The sequence below is a fragment of the Microcaecilia unicolor genome, chromosome 14 (genome assembly GCF_901765095.1).
Source record: "Microcaecilia unicolor chromosome 14, aMicUni1.1, whole genome shotgun sequence".
NCBI lineage: Eukaryota > Metazoa > Chordata > Amphibia > Gymnophiona > Siphonopidae > Microcaecilia > Microcaecilia unicolor.
This window is the reverse complement of record NC_044044.1, coordinates 22,387,406-22,402,648: the sequence shown is the minus strand read 5'-3', so window position 1 is coordinate 22,402,648 and position 15,243 is coordinate 22,387,406. Positions and strand designations below refer to the sequence as shown.

At 48.3% G+C, this 15,243-nt stretch overlaps 2 protein-coding genes across 4 annotated transcripts in view; one reads left to right on the top strand and one right to left on the bottom strand.

Moving 5' to 3' along the window:
* LOC115457642 (proline-, glutamic acid- and leucine-rich protein 1-like) overlaps positions 1–2,544 on the bottom strand; it is a 38,924-nt gene extending 36,380 nt beyond the window's left edge. Inside the window, 1 exon segment of the mRNA XM_030187156.1 lies at positions 2,350–2,544. Coding sequence (XP_030043016.1) covers positions 2,350–2,511 — 162 coding nt within the window. The 5' untranslated portion in view covers positions 2,512–2,544.
* Positions 2,545–2,864: 320 nt separating this feature from the next.
* Positions 2,865–14,460, top strand: C14H17orf49 (chromosome 14 C17orf49 homolog). Of its 3 annotated transcripts, none has more exons than XM_030187158.1 (6): positions 2,865–2,996; positions 5,885–5,979; positions 6,657–6,758; positions 6,969–7,177; positions 9,918–10,025; positions 14,019–14,460. In XM_030187158.1, the coding sequence occupies exons 1-6, from the start codon at positions 2,976–2,978 to the stop codon at positions 14,021–14,023; spliced, it is 540 nt and encodes a 179-aa protein (XP_030043018.1). In that variant the 5' UTR covers positions 2,865–2,975; the 3' UTR covers positions 14,024–14,460. The 3 variants fall into 3 exon arrangements, with proteins under 3 accessions (XP_030043018.1, XP_030043017.1, XP_030043019.1); XM_030187157.1 differs by having other exon boundaries at positions 14,015–14,460; XM_030187159.1 differs by lacking the exon at positions 6,657–6,758 and having other exon boundaries at positions 14,015–14,460.
* Positions 14,461–15,243: the final 783 nt, after the last annotated feature.

Sequence of the window (15,243 nt, the reverse complement as noted above, 5' to 3'; positions counted from 1 at the left end):
ACTGAGTACCGGCCCCTTTTTTGCTAGAAAAATTGCACTGTATACAGGTAACACAGAGGCAAACTAAGAGACCCCTTGCAAAGGCAACGTAGGAAAGCTCCCCAGGTCCTTATAAAGGAGTAGGCTGATGATGTCCAGGGCTTTTTTTGAGGGGGTACTCGGGGGGTACTGAGTACCGGCCCCTTTTTTGCTAGAAAAAATGCACTGTATACAGGTAACACAGAGGCAAACTAAGAGACCCCTTGCAAAGGCAACGTAGGAAAGCTCCCTAGGTCCTTATAAAGGAGTAGGCTGATGATGTCCAGGGCTTTTTTTGAGGGGGTACTCGGGGGGGTACTGAGTACCGGCCCCTTTTTTGCTAGAAAAATTGCACTGTATACAGGTAACACAGAGGCAAACTAAGAGACCCCTTGCAAAGGCAACGTAGGAAAGCTCCCCAGGTCCTTATAAAGGAGTAGGCTGAAAGATGTCCAGGGCTTTTTTTGAGGGGGTACTTGGGGGTACTGAGTACCGGCCCCTTTTTTGCTAGAAAAATTGCACTGTATACAGGTAACACAGAGGCAAACTAAGAGACCCCTTGCAAAGGCAACGTAGGAAAGCTCCCCAGGTCCTTATAAAGGAGTAGGCTGATGATGTCCAGGGCTTTTTTTTGAGGGGGTACTTGGGGGTACTGAGTACCGGCCCCTTTTTTGCTAGAAAAATTGCACTGTATACAGGTAACACAGAGGCAAACTAAGAGACCCCTTGCAAAGGCAACGTAGGAAAGCTCCCCAGGTCCTTATAAAGGAGTAGGCTGATGATGTCCAGGGCTTTTTTTTGAGGGGGGTACTTGGGGGTACTGAGTACCGGCCCCTTTTTTGCTAGAAAAATTGCACTGTATACAGGTAACACAGAGGCAAACTAAGAGACCCCTTGCAAAGGCAACGTAGGAAAGCTCCCCAGGTCCTTATAAAGGAGTAGGCTGATGATGTCCAGGGCTTTTTTTGAGGGGGTACTTGGGGGTACTGAGTACCGCCCCTTTTTTGCTAGAAAAATTGCACTGTATACAGGTAACACTGAGGCAAACTAAGAGACCACTTGCAAAGGCAACGTAGGAAAGCTCCACAGGTCCTTATAAAGGAGTAGGCTGATGATGGCCAGGGCTTTTTTTGAGGGGGTACTCGGGGGTACTGAGTACCGGCCCTTTTTTGCTAGAAAAATTGCACTGTATACAGGTAACACAGAGGCAAACTAAGAGACCCCTTGCAAAGGCAACGTAGGAAAGCTCCCCAGGTCCTTATAAAGGAGTAGGCTGATGATGTCCAGGGCTTTTTTTGAGGGGGTACTCGGGGGTACTGAGTACCGGCCCCTTTTTTGCTAGAAAAAATGCACTGTATACAGGTAACACAGAGGCAAACTAAGAGACCCCTTGCAAAGGCAACGTAGGAAAGCTCCCTAGGTCCTTATAAAGGAGTAGGCTGATGATGTCCAGGGCTTTTTTTGAGGGGGTACTCGGGGGTACTGAGTACCGGCCCCTTTTTTGCTAGAAAAATTGCACTGTATACAGGTAACACAGAGGCAAACTAAGAGACCCCTTGCAAAGGCAACGTAGGAAAGCTCCCCAGGTCCTTATAAAGGAGTAGGCTGATGATGTCCAGGGCTTTTTTTGAGGGGGTACTCGGGGGTACTGAGTACCGGCCCCTTTTTTGCTAGAAAAATTGCACTGTATACAGGTAACACAGAGGCAAACTAAGAGACCCCTTGCAAAGGCAACGTAGGAAAGCTCCCCAGGTCCTTATAAAGGAGTAGGCTGATGATGTCCAGGGCTTTTTTTGAGGGGGTACTCGGGGGGTACTGAGTACAGGCCCCTTTTTTGCTAGAAAAATTGCACTGTATACAGGTAACACAGAGGCAAACTAAGAGACCCCTTGCAAAGGCAACGTAGGAAAGCTCCCCAGGTCCTTATAAAGGAGTAGGCTGATGATGTCCAGGGCTTTTTTTGAGGGGGTACTCGGGGGGTACTGAGTACCGGCCCCTTTTTTGCTAGAAAAATTGCACTGTATACAGGTAACACTGAGGCAAACTAAGAGACCCCTTGCAAAGGCAACGTAGGAAAGCTCCCCAGGTCCTTATAAAGGAGTAGGCTGATGATGTCCAGGGCTTTTTTTGAGGGGGTACTTGGGGGTACTGAGTACCGGCCCCTTTTTTGCTAGAAAAAACGCACTGACTATAATTATAAATTCATACATTTGCACCCATTATCGAGCTGCCTGTGCATGCATATTTCGCATCTACTGCTTTACGTCTCAAGTTGAGCAGCCAGATACGCTGCACTAGTCTAAGAATGCAGCAAGCACGCGCGCTCCTCACCTGCACCCGGAGCCCCCCATGCTCCCAAAGACCCCGCACTAGCCCCGGCAGCAGGAGCAGGGGAGCCGGTGTCGGGGCGCCGGGCCTGTCCCCGCGGCGAAAGAGGCCGGATACACTTTCCACTAGCTGTTCCCACACCCCATGTGTGGCCACAGCCGCCATTTTCCCTCCCGCCTAGGACGTCATCAACAAATGACAGGGGTTGACCATCCCCTCTCGCCCTACCGCCTCCGTTCCCTTAGCAACTCCTTTGTGACGCCACAGCAGGGCGACCGCGCCGCTAAACAGGCGCGAGCGAGGGAGAGAAAAAAAAAAAAAGTAGGACGAGCGGCCTCTGTAGTAGTAGCCAATGGCCGCGCGGCACCGTAGTCGCCTAGCCTATGGGATGCGAAGGAAAGGTCCGCAGTCCAGCTGAGCGACGTCCGCTCGAGCCAATGGTGGTACGGGTAGACTTTTTACCGCCCTATGAGATGTGGCGGAGGAGGAGGGGCGGTATTTTACAGAGGGGGGTGGGTCCCCTGCTGGCTGCATCAGTTGCGAAGAGGGAAGAACCGGGTAGCGCACGCACAGGCGCCTGCGGGAGGGTGCGCACGCCTCCGGTGCAAAGCAGCCACCGCGCGGTAACAATGACGTCAGCCTCTACTAAGGTATTGTACCAGGGGCAAGCGCTGCTCCCATTGGTCGGCGTGGCCCCCCCGCCTAGGGGGTTCGCCGTCTACGAGCCGGGAGCGGGCCCGGAGTGACGTCACAGAGCAGGGTGCCCTGGGAGTTGTAGTCTTGGAGCAAAGGAGGAGACTTTTGGGTTAGCCAAAAAGCAGTCGGGGATTTGTGGTTTCTGGTTCTTCCTATTGAGAAGTCAGTGCTGCACAGCCTGTAATGCAACAATCTATGTTAAATTGTACAGCGCTGCGTAACCCTAGTAGCACTTTAGAAATGTCAAGTAGTAGTAGAATGGGGTGGTCAGAAATCCTGGACTGCCCAAAATCTCTTGCCTGGAAACTGGATTACTTGGCATCTCTGTGCTTACATAGGGTTACCATATGGTCAGTATTATTTATTTATTATATTTGTATCCCACACTTTCCCACTAAAAAGCAGGCTCAATGCTGCTTACATAGTAATAGGTAACACAGAATTTTGTTATGTAAAGTAGGAAATTAAGTATAACATAATAGAAGGATGGATGGGTAGGTAGGTAGGTAGGTAGAGACAGGTGATAGAGAGAGAGGAGGGATAGGCTGGTCATCTAGGCATCTAATGCACACTGGGACTTGTAGTCTGGGGTAAGCACCCTCCAGGGGCTTTAAGATTATCCCTAATGATATGCATTAGATTTGCATGCATACTGCTTACTTTGTATGCAGGGCATAGCAACAGATCCGTGCAGGAACTGGGGTGAAGCCACTGCAATGGTGCAGTGTTTTTACAGTTGGATTGTCAGATTTGCCACAATGAATAATGCATGAGAAAGATTCGAATATGCTAGGTCTTTAATCAGAACTGGATTTAAGATTTTGGTGCCCAAAGGCAAACCAGATGGTAGATCACAGAGAGCTGAGGATCTGAGAAGCCAGGAGAGGATGGCCGTAATGCCTCGGTGGTGGCTCTTTAAAATCTCAGATGTGCGTGGCCCAGAAATAAGTTGTATTCCCTCTTTTGCCAGAGTATTTAGTGCTCTGTGGCTGCCTAATTTTTGTGTGAGCAACAGGGCCTGTCTCAAATGTATGTAAACCTATATCCCTCTTTAATAAAGCGTGTCAGGTTTTTCAAGTTGTTCCAGAATTACCTTGTAGTAATGGTTTAGCCTCTGCCTTAACTGTTGTGGGCATTCATAGTATCTTCCTATACAATGAACTCAGAGACAGTACACTGACATGTTAACCAGATTGCAAGCTGCATGGGTGCGCTTCACATCATCTATCAAGCTGGCATGAAAATAGTCTCTGTTATTTGCTGTGTTAACAGTTAACATATTTACTTGTTTATTTATATATTGGGATTTATTAACCGCCTTTGTGAAGAGATTCACTCAAGGCGGTGTACAGCAGGTACAGTTTAACATAAAACTTACAATTTTGTTGACAGCATAACAATAGTAAAATAACCAAAAGTAAACATAAATACAATAAATGAGGTAAACTTGAAAACAGTAAATTGAAACCTAATAATAGAACTACCTTCAAACAGTATGGTGTCATACTGTACATTAATGGGTAATTCTCTATAGACCACTTCAAGTTAGGTGCCAGGATGATAAAGTCCAAATTCTATATCAGCAGTTGTGCGCACAATTTCTCTTATAGAACACCAGTGTAAATGCCTCGTGCCTAACTGTGTGCAAGTACTGGGAACACCCCCGACCCGCCCATGGCCCTCCCATACCACTTCCCTGATCCGCCCATGGCCCTCCCATACCACTTCCCTGATCCGCCCATGGTCCTCCCATACCACTCCCCTGACCCTGTTACTCCATTACTCCAAATCTACACTACCCAAATTGCAAAGGACTGAAATACAAAACAACTTACGCAGCCGGCTTCTCCTACATAAGCGCACAACTATGGAATGACCTCCCAAAAGCTGTGAAAACAATCCACGACCACTTGAACTTCAGGAAATCACTAAAAACCAACCTCTTCAAAAAGGCCTACCCCAACGACCCCACCTAACCCTCTTCACCTACCAACACAGCATGGTCGGTAAGTGAAGAGGGTTCTGTGGGATCCCAGACTATGATCGCATAGGACAACACGCAATCTTCATCCATTCTGACCCTCCACTTATACCTCATATGATCACTATAAAACTTTGTATTTGTTATCCACCGACTGGGCAAACGCCTTTGACGGTACTATGTAAGCCACATTGAGCCTGCAAATAGGTGAGGAAATGTGGGGTACAAATGCAACAAAGAAATAAAATTACCCCAAACTACTTAAGTTACCCAGTTCCAGGAAGGAGAATTTTTTTTTTTTTTTTGGCAAAGCCTTATTTTTTAAAAATTACTTTCCAATGCAAACTCTCTGCCTGTATTATTTCCATGCACCAGGATGGGAGTTGTCAGAAATCCAGGACTAGCCCTGTAGTATCTCTCCTGGAATTGGATAACTTGGCAGCTCTGTGGCTTTTTTTTTTTTAGACAGTCACCTTCCATTCCATGAAGAAAAGTTTCCTAATGTTAGACCTGATTCTTCTCCCCTTTGAACTTCTATCATAAAAAGGTTGCTTATTGTGTATTTTTAATACCTTTTTTTTTTTTTTTTAATTTGTACCCCACTCTCCCACTCATGGCAGGCTCAATGCGGCTTACATGGGGCAATGGAGGGTTAAGTGACTTGCCCAGAGTTACAAGGAGCTGCCTGTGCCTGAAGTGGGAATCAAACTCAGTTCCTCAATTCCCCAGGACCAAAGTCCGCCACCCTAACCACTAGGCCACTCCTCCACTGTTGCTACTATTTGAGATTCTACATGGAATGTTGCTATTCCAATATTCTCACCTCAGTCTTTCTCTCTCTTTTTATTTTTCTCTCTAAAGGTGGGTGAGATTTTCTCCGCAGCTGGCGCTGCTTTCACAAAGTTGGGGGAACTGACGATGCAGCTCCATCCGGTGGCCGACTCCTCTCCTGCAGGGTATGTCTGTCCTCATCATTTCTCCAGGCCTGGCATCTGCCTCTTCCACAGTAGGGTTTGAGCTAGTGGCCCCCGTGTCTTCCTGAGAGAGGATGGATGAAGTGCAGTGTTGATTCCTTCTCTGCAACAAGCTGTTTGCCATGTGATACGTTTTCTTCTGATTTTTCTTTTTCTCCCATCTCAAAGTCAGACAGGTTGAGGGATTGTCGTGAAATCTGTACAGGCTGGTTAGTCTCGGGACACTTCCTGCTGGGGATGGGGTTGAGGGTAGTATAGAGTGTCAGGGGTCATCTCTCTCCAGGTGGTTAGTGGATCGGGGGTGCTGCCTTTTCTAGGGCAATCTCTCCAAATGGGTTGGGTTTTGCCTATACCAGGGATAGGCAGCTCCGATCCTCAAGTGCCATATAGGCACATCAGGTTTTCAGGATTTCCACAATGAATATATGCATGAGATCAATTTGCATGCAAATCTATCTCCTTCATATGCATTGTGGATATCCTGAAAACCTGACGTACCTGTGACACTCACGGCCTGTTGTTGCTTATCCCTGGCCTATACCACGACAGTAATGAACCTCGCTCCTTTTGCACTGGGGATCTTACGGTGTATTATCCAGCCTGTGTCCCCATCGTTCTGACCCTCTCTCTCTTTTTCTCTCCCCTTTGTTTCGTTTCAGTGCCAAGTGGACAGACACAGAGATTGAGATGTTACGAGCAGCTGTCAAGCACTTTGGGGAAGATTTAAATAAAATCAGCACAGTCATCAAAGACAGAACAGTGTAAGGAAAGGAAAGGATCGGTAGAGGTGGACAGAAACCAGGGGAGGCTGAGGGTAGAGAGCCTCAGGTGCAGGGTGGGGACAGGACCATGGAAGGAGGAAGGGTGATGACAGCAGCAGCAGCAGAAAATGTCATTAGGTTAGGAGACAAGTTCATGCGAAAAGTTCCTTCTGTTTCTGATAGTACTCATGTGCCTTTCTCTCTCCACAGGGCGCAGATAAAGACCACGGTGAAGAGGAAAATCTACGAAGACAGCGGCGTGCCTCTCCCCTCCGAGTCCCCCAAGAAGTCCCAAAAGAAAGCTCAAATGACGTCCTCCTCAAAACCAGCGGTGATCACGGTGCCCACATCCCAGGCGGTGCTGAGCAGCTCCATGCAAGACCCGCCTGCGTCCACCATGAAGAAGCAGAAAACTTCAGGTACTTCCGGCGACATCGGCATTCCTCCCATACAGTTTCATAATTGCAAGAGAGGTAAAGAATAATTGGATGTGATTAGCCGCCCTTCTGAGGTACAACCGAAGCGGTTTATATCATTCAAGGTGCGTTTGTTGCGTACGCACCCTCGCCAGTCTCTCCCTTCTCATTCTCCCTCCTGCCGCATCTCTTTCTTCCCAGCCCCGCACAGCTCTCACAATTCCCTCGCTCCCCACTCCACCCCATGTTTTAAAATCACCTCCAGTCTTCGCCTGGGCAGTGGCCGAGTCACTCGTAGGTGGCCTACACTGAAGCTTTCTCTCTGAACCAGCCCCTCCTTTAGAAAACAGGAAGTTGTGTCAGAAGGGGCATCAGGATGGTTCACACTCACAGGCTGCCTGCGGCCTGCACCGGGCCTTCTCTGTGAACTTCAGAGAGAAGACCCGATGCAGGCCGCAGGCAGCCTGTGAGTGCCACTGGCAAAGACTGGAGGAGATTTTAAGGTACAGGGGGAGGGGACACCGAGAATTTCTAGATCGTGCAGAATAGAAATGCTATACGTAAATAAATACGTGTATATATTTTTTTAAATTTGGGAAGACAGTTTGACTTCCAAAATCTGAGAAATCAATTAATTCCTCAACATCAGCTGACGGTGATTTCCATTTACCACACAGGAATCGCTAGTGTGGCTTTGTCAAAGAGGTCCTTAACGAGCTGCTTCCACTCCATCAGGGACGTTCTTGTCACACAGAAACCCTCTACAAGGAAATCCTTCTACCTCCAATGGTCTCATTTTACCTGCTTTCACTTGCTTTCTGCCTCAAATTCTGACTTGTTTTCTATATCTCTCTCATTCCGGACTTCAGACCACCTCCATCCATGTCCATCTCACTGCACTTGCAGCCTACCATGAAACTGTAGAGGGTAAACCGTTCTCTTCCCACCCGCCCATTTCAGTCCTCCATTTTGATTGCCAACACCAGCGTAGGACCTCAATCTTGTCCTCAGCCAACTCTTGAAACTGCCCTTTGAACCGCTCGGCTTTGCTTCATTCAAGTATCTCAGTTGGAAAACCATTTCCTGACAGCAGCCACGTCGGCCAGATGTGTCGGCAAGCTAGTACTACTACTACTACTACTCATCATTTCTATAGTGCTACTAGACTTATGCAGCACTGTACACTAAATTTGTAAGAGACAGTCCCTGCTTGACAGAGTTTACAATCTAATCATGACAGACAAACAGGACATATAAGGGATAAGGGAATTCCTTACAGACAAGGGCACCGAACAGGTGAATAGGAGTTAGGAGTTAAAAGCAGCCTCAAAAGGTGGGCTTTTAGCCTAGATTTGAATGCAGCCAGAGATGGAGCTTGATGTACTGACTCAGGAAGTCTATTCCAGGTGTACGGTGCTGCAAGATAAAAGGAACCGAGTCTGGAAGTTGGCAGTGGAGGAGAAGGGTACAGATAAGAGAGATTTAACCGATGAGCGGTGTTCCCGGGGAGGAATGTAGGGAGAGTTAAGAGGTACTGAGGAGCTCCAGGTCCTAGCCAATTACTCCCCATCCTAGTTCCTCAACAACAGCATCATTCTATGTACTCGCCCCAAATTTCTCCCTAAAGGTCGTCTTGGATTTCATCTTCATCAATCCATAGTGCTGCCCTAGTTTTATGCGGGACCACACTTATCGTCAGCCGAACAAGCCCTCCACACCTTAGACTTCCAAAAAAGCCCTCCTCTTCTGCCTAAAAGCTTACACCACACATCTCGCTTATCACCATCAATCCAAACAATCCCAGCCTTTCAGCCTCCAAGCGCACCATATCCAACTGGATTTCTGATTGCATCACTTTTTGTTTTCATCGAGCTGAAGAATCTCCACAGAAGATAAGGCCGTAGCAGCCTTGGTGGATAATCTTAAGGGCTACCTACATCATTGACATCTACAGAGTGGCCAGTTGGTTGTCAGTCCACTTCCAGAGATATTGCCTTTGGACAGGCCATTCTCCATTTCGCCTTTCACATCCCATATCTGTCCACCACTTATTTGTCAGGGTTGCTCACAGAGAAACAGTATCACATAATGACCCTCATCTAGTGACTCACCACAGGTGTGCCTGGAGGTTTTCGATAGACAGCAGCGAAATTCAGCCTCACTGCCCACCCCCCCCCCCCCCATTCGCCATCCCCTATACAAACATATTGAACATCAAGACATGCTGCTAGAAAATAGACTGAGGGGAGGAGAGCCTTAAACATGCTCAGGAGAAGTCAAAATGGCTTCTCTTGATCTGCAGGAAAGCTCCAACACAATGGATGACATAACCACAAGTGTGGCTGCATTTCTCTGCTGCCTGCAGAAACCCTCCCCCCCCCCCCCCCCCCCCATTACAGGTAAGCAACTCCGCTTTCTGTAATGAACATAAACATGTCTGTTGAGACAGGGCCTCTGAATACAGGTTGGAGCCTTGTTATACTGGTAGAGGAGCTGTAGGTTAAGAGATGGGGCCTGGTCACACAGGGCGACAGGGCCTGTGCTATTTGGTGAAGCCCTAGTTTCAGTGAATGTGGAGACGTGGTTTGGAATGGTGGCTGGTCACACTGGGAGTGAAGTGTTAAGGTTTGGGGTGGTCTCTGGAATAAGGTGTAGGCCTGGTCACACTTGGGGTGGTGCTCTGAGGTATGGGGTAGAGGTCATTTGATCACCTGATTGATTGGGAATGGTTTCTTCCTATCAGGAGACGTTACACTCAGTGCGCTGAATGATTCGGACGCTAACAGTGATTTGGTGGATATTGAAGGACTTGGCGAGACACCTGCAACTAAGAAACTGAACTTTGACCAGGGTAGGTCTGGCTGGGCGTATCATCTCTCAGCCTCATTGTGGGTTCTACTGGTGAAAGCCAAGGTAGGAAGGACCCTCTACGTCAGGAAGACCAAGCAAGGAGACGTAGAGGCTGACCAAGAGACGGATCCAACACTGGACATATTATGAAGAGATACTTTATTGTCGCTGATATAGGACAACCCTTCAGGGTCCTTGGAAACCACTTTATAAACCAGTCAGGGGATGCCGACTCAGCATTGTGGTACAACTAAGATGGCCAAAAGGCATGAGCAAATAAACAAACACTGCCGGCCCCAGTAGGGTCTGCTCGTAGTGTGGCTTCCGAGGAACTATTACAAGACCCCTGATGTAGGCGTTTTGCGATGCCAAAACACGGACTGTGTTGGATCCTCTTATATCAATGGCAATAAAGTATTTCTTCATGATATCTCCAGTGTTAGATTTGTCTGTTGGTCTGCCTCTGCTTCTCCTCGCTTGGTTCTTCTAGTGAACCACAGCTCACAGCAGGGCAATGAGCAGAGAAGAATCCTGAGGAACCCTCCCCCCCCCCCCCCCCACACACACACAGAAAGACTAAGATGGAGGTGAACACTAGACATGGTATACTTTCATTTCCCCTGTTCAACTGAGTAGCCTCTTGGTGGATCTTGAGGTGGGTGGGTGGGTGACTGATGATCTTATTAGAGAAGTTAATAGGGACAGTTTGCTTTTTACATACATGACATTAAGAGCTGAAACAGGGTGGACTTGCCTGCAAGAGTAGATAGAGTGAGAAGAACTGTAAGGAAACTGTAGGCCAAACTGCGAAGAAGAAAGGCCAGAATTGTGTGTTTGGTGTGCAGAAATCCAAGGTGGCAAAATACAATGGAAGGTGGTGAGATAAAATCAGTGTAACAAAAGGGCAGGAATTCTGAGGTCATGGGGGCAATAGTGCCTGTGTATAGCAGGGTGGGGTGAACTCACCTGGAGTTATTCTTTCCCGCAGTGGAGTAGCCATGGGTGGGCCAGGGCCCACCCTATTTGGACTCAGGCCCACCCAAAATTGTGGCACTCTTGCCATGGCTGACAGAGATCCTCAAACCCCGCCAGCTGATGATTTCCTCCTCCTCAGGCAGCCAGTGCTCTTCCAAACGGCAGCTGGCAGCACTTGCCTTCAGCTGACATCAATACCAGTCCCTCTGCACGTGCTTAGTTTTCACACATGCAAAGCCTGCTGGCCATGGCATCAGCTAGAGGGAAGTGCTGCTGGCTGCTGGCTTCTGTTTGAAAGAGCGCTGACTGCCTGAGCAGGAGGAAATCTTCAGCTGGCGGGGTCTGTAGATCCTCTCCTGCTCAGGTATTTAATATTTTGGGCTTGCAGGTAGAGGAAGGGACGAAGAGCAGAGAGTGGAGCGGGGGGGGGGGGGGGGCATGAATTCCATGCTCACTCACCTTGGACTCAGGCCCACCCAAAATTGGCTGTCTGGCTACGCCCCTGGTATATAGACACATTCCAGAGAAAGGTTACCAAAAGGCTCAGGATGAAACTTAATACCGGAGGTGGGGGGTGGGACAACAACAGTATAATAAATTCAAATCCATCAAAAGTTATGAGCAATGCAGAGGAAACCTTTTTTCAAAGATAAGGAAAGTCTGCAGCAGGTTAGATATAGAAGTAACATTAGCAACTGTTTCTTCATAGACAAGGTAGTGAATACCTGAAAGGACCTCCCAGAGTGAGGCATTGGAGGCAAGACTAGTAAAAGCCCAAAGATCATGGATTTGATATACTGCCTTTCTCTGATACAATTATGCAGGTACTTAGTGCAGTGGTGTAGCCACAGGTGGGCCTGGGTGGGCTGGGGCCCACCCACTTAGGGCTCAGGCCCACCCAACAGTAGCACACATTTAGCGGTAGCTAGTGGGGATCCCAAGCTCCGCCTACGGAAGACTTCCCCCTGATGGTAACAAAAACGCTACTCTCCGTGATACCGGCACCTGCACACACTAAGTTTTCAGCACATGCCTGCTGCAGACTGCCAAGGTGGAAAGAAGCGTTTTCCCACCAGCTGAGATATTTTTTTTTTTGAGGGGGGGGGGGGGGGGGGGAGGGAGAACACTTGGTGCCCACCCACGTCTTGCCTAGGCCCACCCAAAATCTGTTTTCTGGCTACGCCTCTGACTTAGTGGACTCACAATCTAAGGTAGGGTTTTTTTTTTGTACCTGGGGAAAGGGAAGGTTAAGTGAGTTGCCCAGAATCACAATGAGATGCAGTGAAAATTGAACCTAGTCCCCAGGTTGTCAGCTCACTGCACTAACCTTTAGGCCAGTGCTTCTCAACCCAGTCCTCAGGGCACAACTAGCCTGTCAGGTTTTGAGGATATCCACGAGATAGATTTACATGCATTGCCTTTGTGTGCAAATCTGTCTCATGCATATTCATTGTGGATATCCTGAAAACCTGACAGGCTAGTTGTGCCCTGAGGACTGGGTTGACAACCCCTGCATTAGGCTACCCCTCCCTCCACTTCAAGCCTAGCTCAGAGCATGTAAGGGTTAAAGCCTGAGCTGTTGTGGGCTCTGTAATGTTGAAACAGCAATAGGCGGAAGAGGTGAGACTTTTGGTCCTTAAGTACTGTCATTTTCTTTGCTGTATGGTGGGGATTTAATAATCCCTCACCTTTGGAAATTCATGCTCGAGGTGACAAACAAAAATATAACAAAACAAAATTTAAAAGGAAAATAAGATGATATCTTTTTTTTACTGGAGTAACTTAATAGTTTTGACTAGCTTTCGAAGGCCGCAGCCTTCTTCCCAGGACAGGAAAATATGCCCGAGGACGATTGTTCTGGCCTTCAAAAATTTATTTAGTCTAGTGAAAAAAGGTTATCTTCTATTTTCCCCGTTATTTTTTTTGTTTTATTCCTGTTTATTTCCTTTTAAAGAGGACTAACCCAGCTAGCACGCTACTTTATCCAAGCTGAAGGTGAAGTTACATTCAGATAGAGCAGGTTGTCTCTGCCCCGTAGGGCTTCCAATCTGAAGTTTAAACCTGAGGCAGTAGAGGCTGAAGCAGAGCTGTCAAGTCTCTCAGTTCCAAGAGGGAGATTTTAGCTCAAGGTTAGATGATGTTGTCACCCTGCAGCCCTTTCTCTTGACTGTAGTAGTTCACTGACATCAAGGGCTCACCCAGCAGCCATCATGGGAGAGGCAGATCTGTCTATAAGACACCCAGTGTGTATGCAAACATCTTTCTTGCATAGCTCTTATAGCTGTGTACAACATCAGCCCGGGGAGGTGTGCCTTCTGGATAGGGTTAGGCAGGGCTTTTTTTTGAGAGGGTACTTGGGGGGTGCCGAGTACCGGCACCTTTTCCATTGTCTGCTAAAATTGGCCCACAGTCCCCAAGTTTTAATGAAAGAGCTCAGGCTCTACACACCTTGTCATAGATTCTGTGACTGGTTGCAAGGGGCCTGGCTATTGTGGGGTGAGTCCCTCAGTGATCACCCCACCCCTGAAGGGTGGCCTGGCATTTGAGTACCGGCACCTTTTCCATTGTCTGCTAAAATTGGCCCACAGTCCCTAAGTTTTAATGAAAGAGCTCAGGCTCTACACACCTTGTCATAGATTCTGTGACTGGCGGCCTGGCTATTGTGGGGTGAGTCCCTCAGTGATCACCCCACCCCTGAAGGGTGGCCTGGCATTTGAGTACGGGCATCTTTTTCGCCATTAAAAAAAAACACACACTGGGGATAGGTAACTTTACTCGGCTTCACGTGCTGTCAAAAGAGCATTTTTCGGCAGACTAACAGTTGGGATAATCCCCAGCATTCCCGTCCCATAGAAAGGCAGCTGGTAATTATATTATTACTTCTCAGGGTGAAACTCTTGCAGTCCTTCAGATCGGGGGGGGGGGGGGGGGGGGGGGGGATTGGCAGGGGCAGGGTAGCTGAGGAGTACACACTCCACTTTCCAGCACTGACGGGCGATTGCGCTTTCGTTTCAGACAGCCTGAACCTAGACTCCAGCCTCATCATGAACTCCAGTGACCTTCCACTGCTGTCCCGCTGAAAGCAGGAAGTGAAGTAACCTCTGGCCACCTGTAGCTCTGGACCCATTCCAGCAGAGGGTGACAAACACCCACAGGACCAAGAGCCGGCTTGTGTTCCACGGAGCCAGAGAGAGACTTCCACTACTACTTAAACAAAACAAGATTCATCACTGGGGGTCCCCTGTGACCAGCCGAGCCTTGTTATAATCCCTTCCACCTCCTGCAGCCCCTGCCCCAGGTTTTAAACACCTGTCCAAAAGGAAGGGCGTTCCAGAATCTTAGCAGCGGCCTGCCCTACCCGTTGAATGAGGTCCACAAGTTACTGCTGATTGCTTTTTTTTTTTTTTTTTTTGTTACATTTGTACCCCGCGCTTTCCCACTTATGGCAGGCTCAATGCGGCAGGCAATGGAGGGTTAAGTGACTTGCCCAGAGTCACAAGGAGCTGCCTGTGCCGGGAATCGAACTCAGTTCCCCAGGACCAAGGTCCACCACCCTAACCACTAGGCCACTCCTCCACTGTTGCTACTATTTGAGATTCTACATGGAATGTTGCTATTCCACTAGCAACATTCCATGTAGAAGTCGGCCCTTGCAGATCACCAATGTGGCCGCGCAGGCTTCTGCTTCTGTGAGTCTGACGTCCTGCATGTGGCTTACATGGGGCAATGGAGGATTAAGTGACTTGCCCAGAGTCACAAGGAGCTGCCTGTGCCGGGAATCGAACTCAGTTCCCCAGGACCAAGGTCCACCACCCTAACCACTAGGCCACTCCTCCACTCTTTCTGGATGGGAGGATTAAACCATAGCAGACTTTATCCTTATCGTCTCCTGGAACCACAGAGACAGCCTGGCTTCCCTGTCCAACTCTTTTCCCAGTCAGAAGAGCTGCCAATACATAACAGCAGGGGTGAGAACAGAAAACAAGTTGTTTTCCTTGATCCGTACTGACCACGAGAAGCTGCGTGGTGGGGGACTTGAAACTCAAAATTCCCACCAGCCTGTGCTTCATATGATTCTGACTGGCAGCAACGTAAAGAAACGCCATCTGCTCTCTCTCCTATAACTGCAGCCTTTTCCCACCCTCTGGCTTTTATCATGTTTGTGATTTCGTTCTTGTGAATAAATGCCAGTTTTTTCACTTTTAACTTTGGTGTGATCGTTTCTTGTAGTGATGAGATCCATT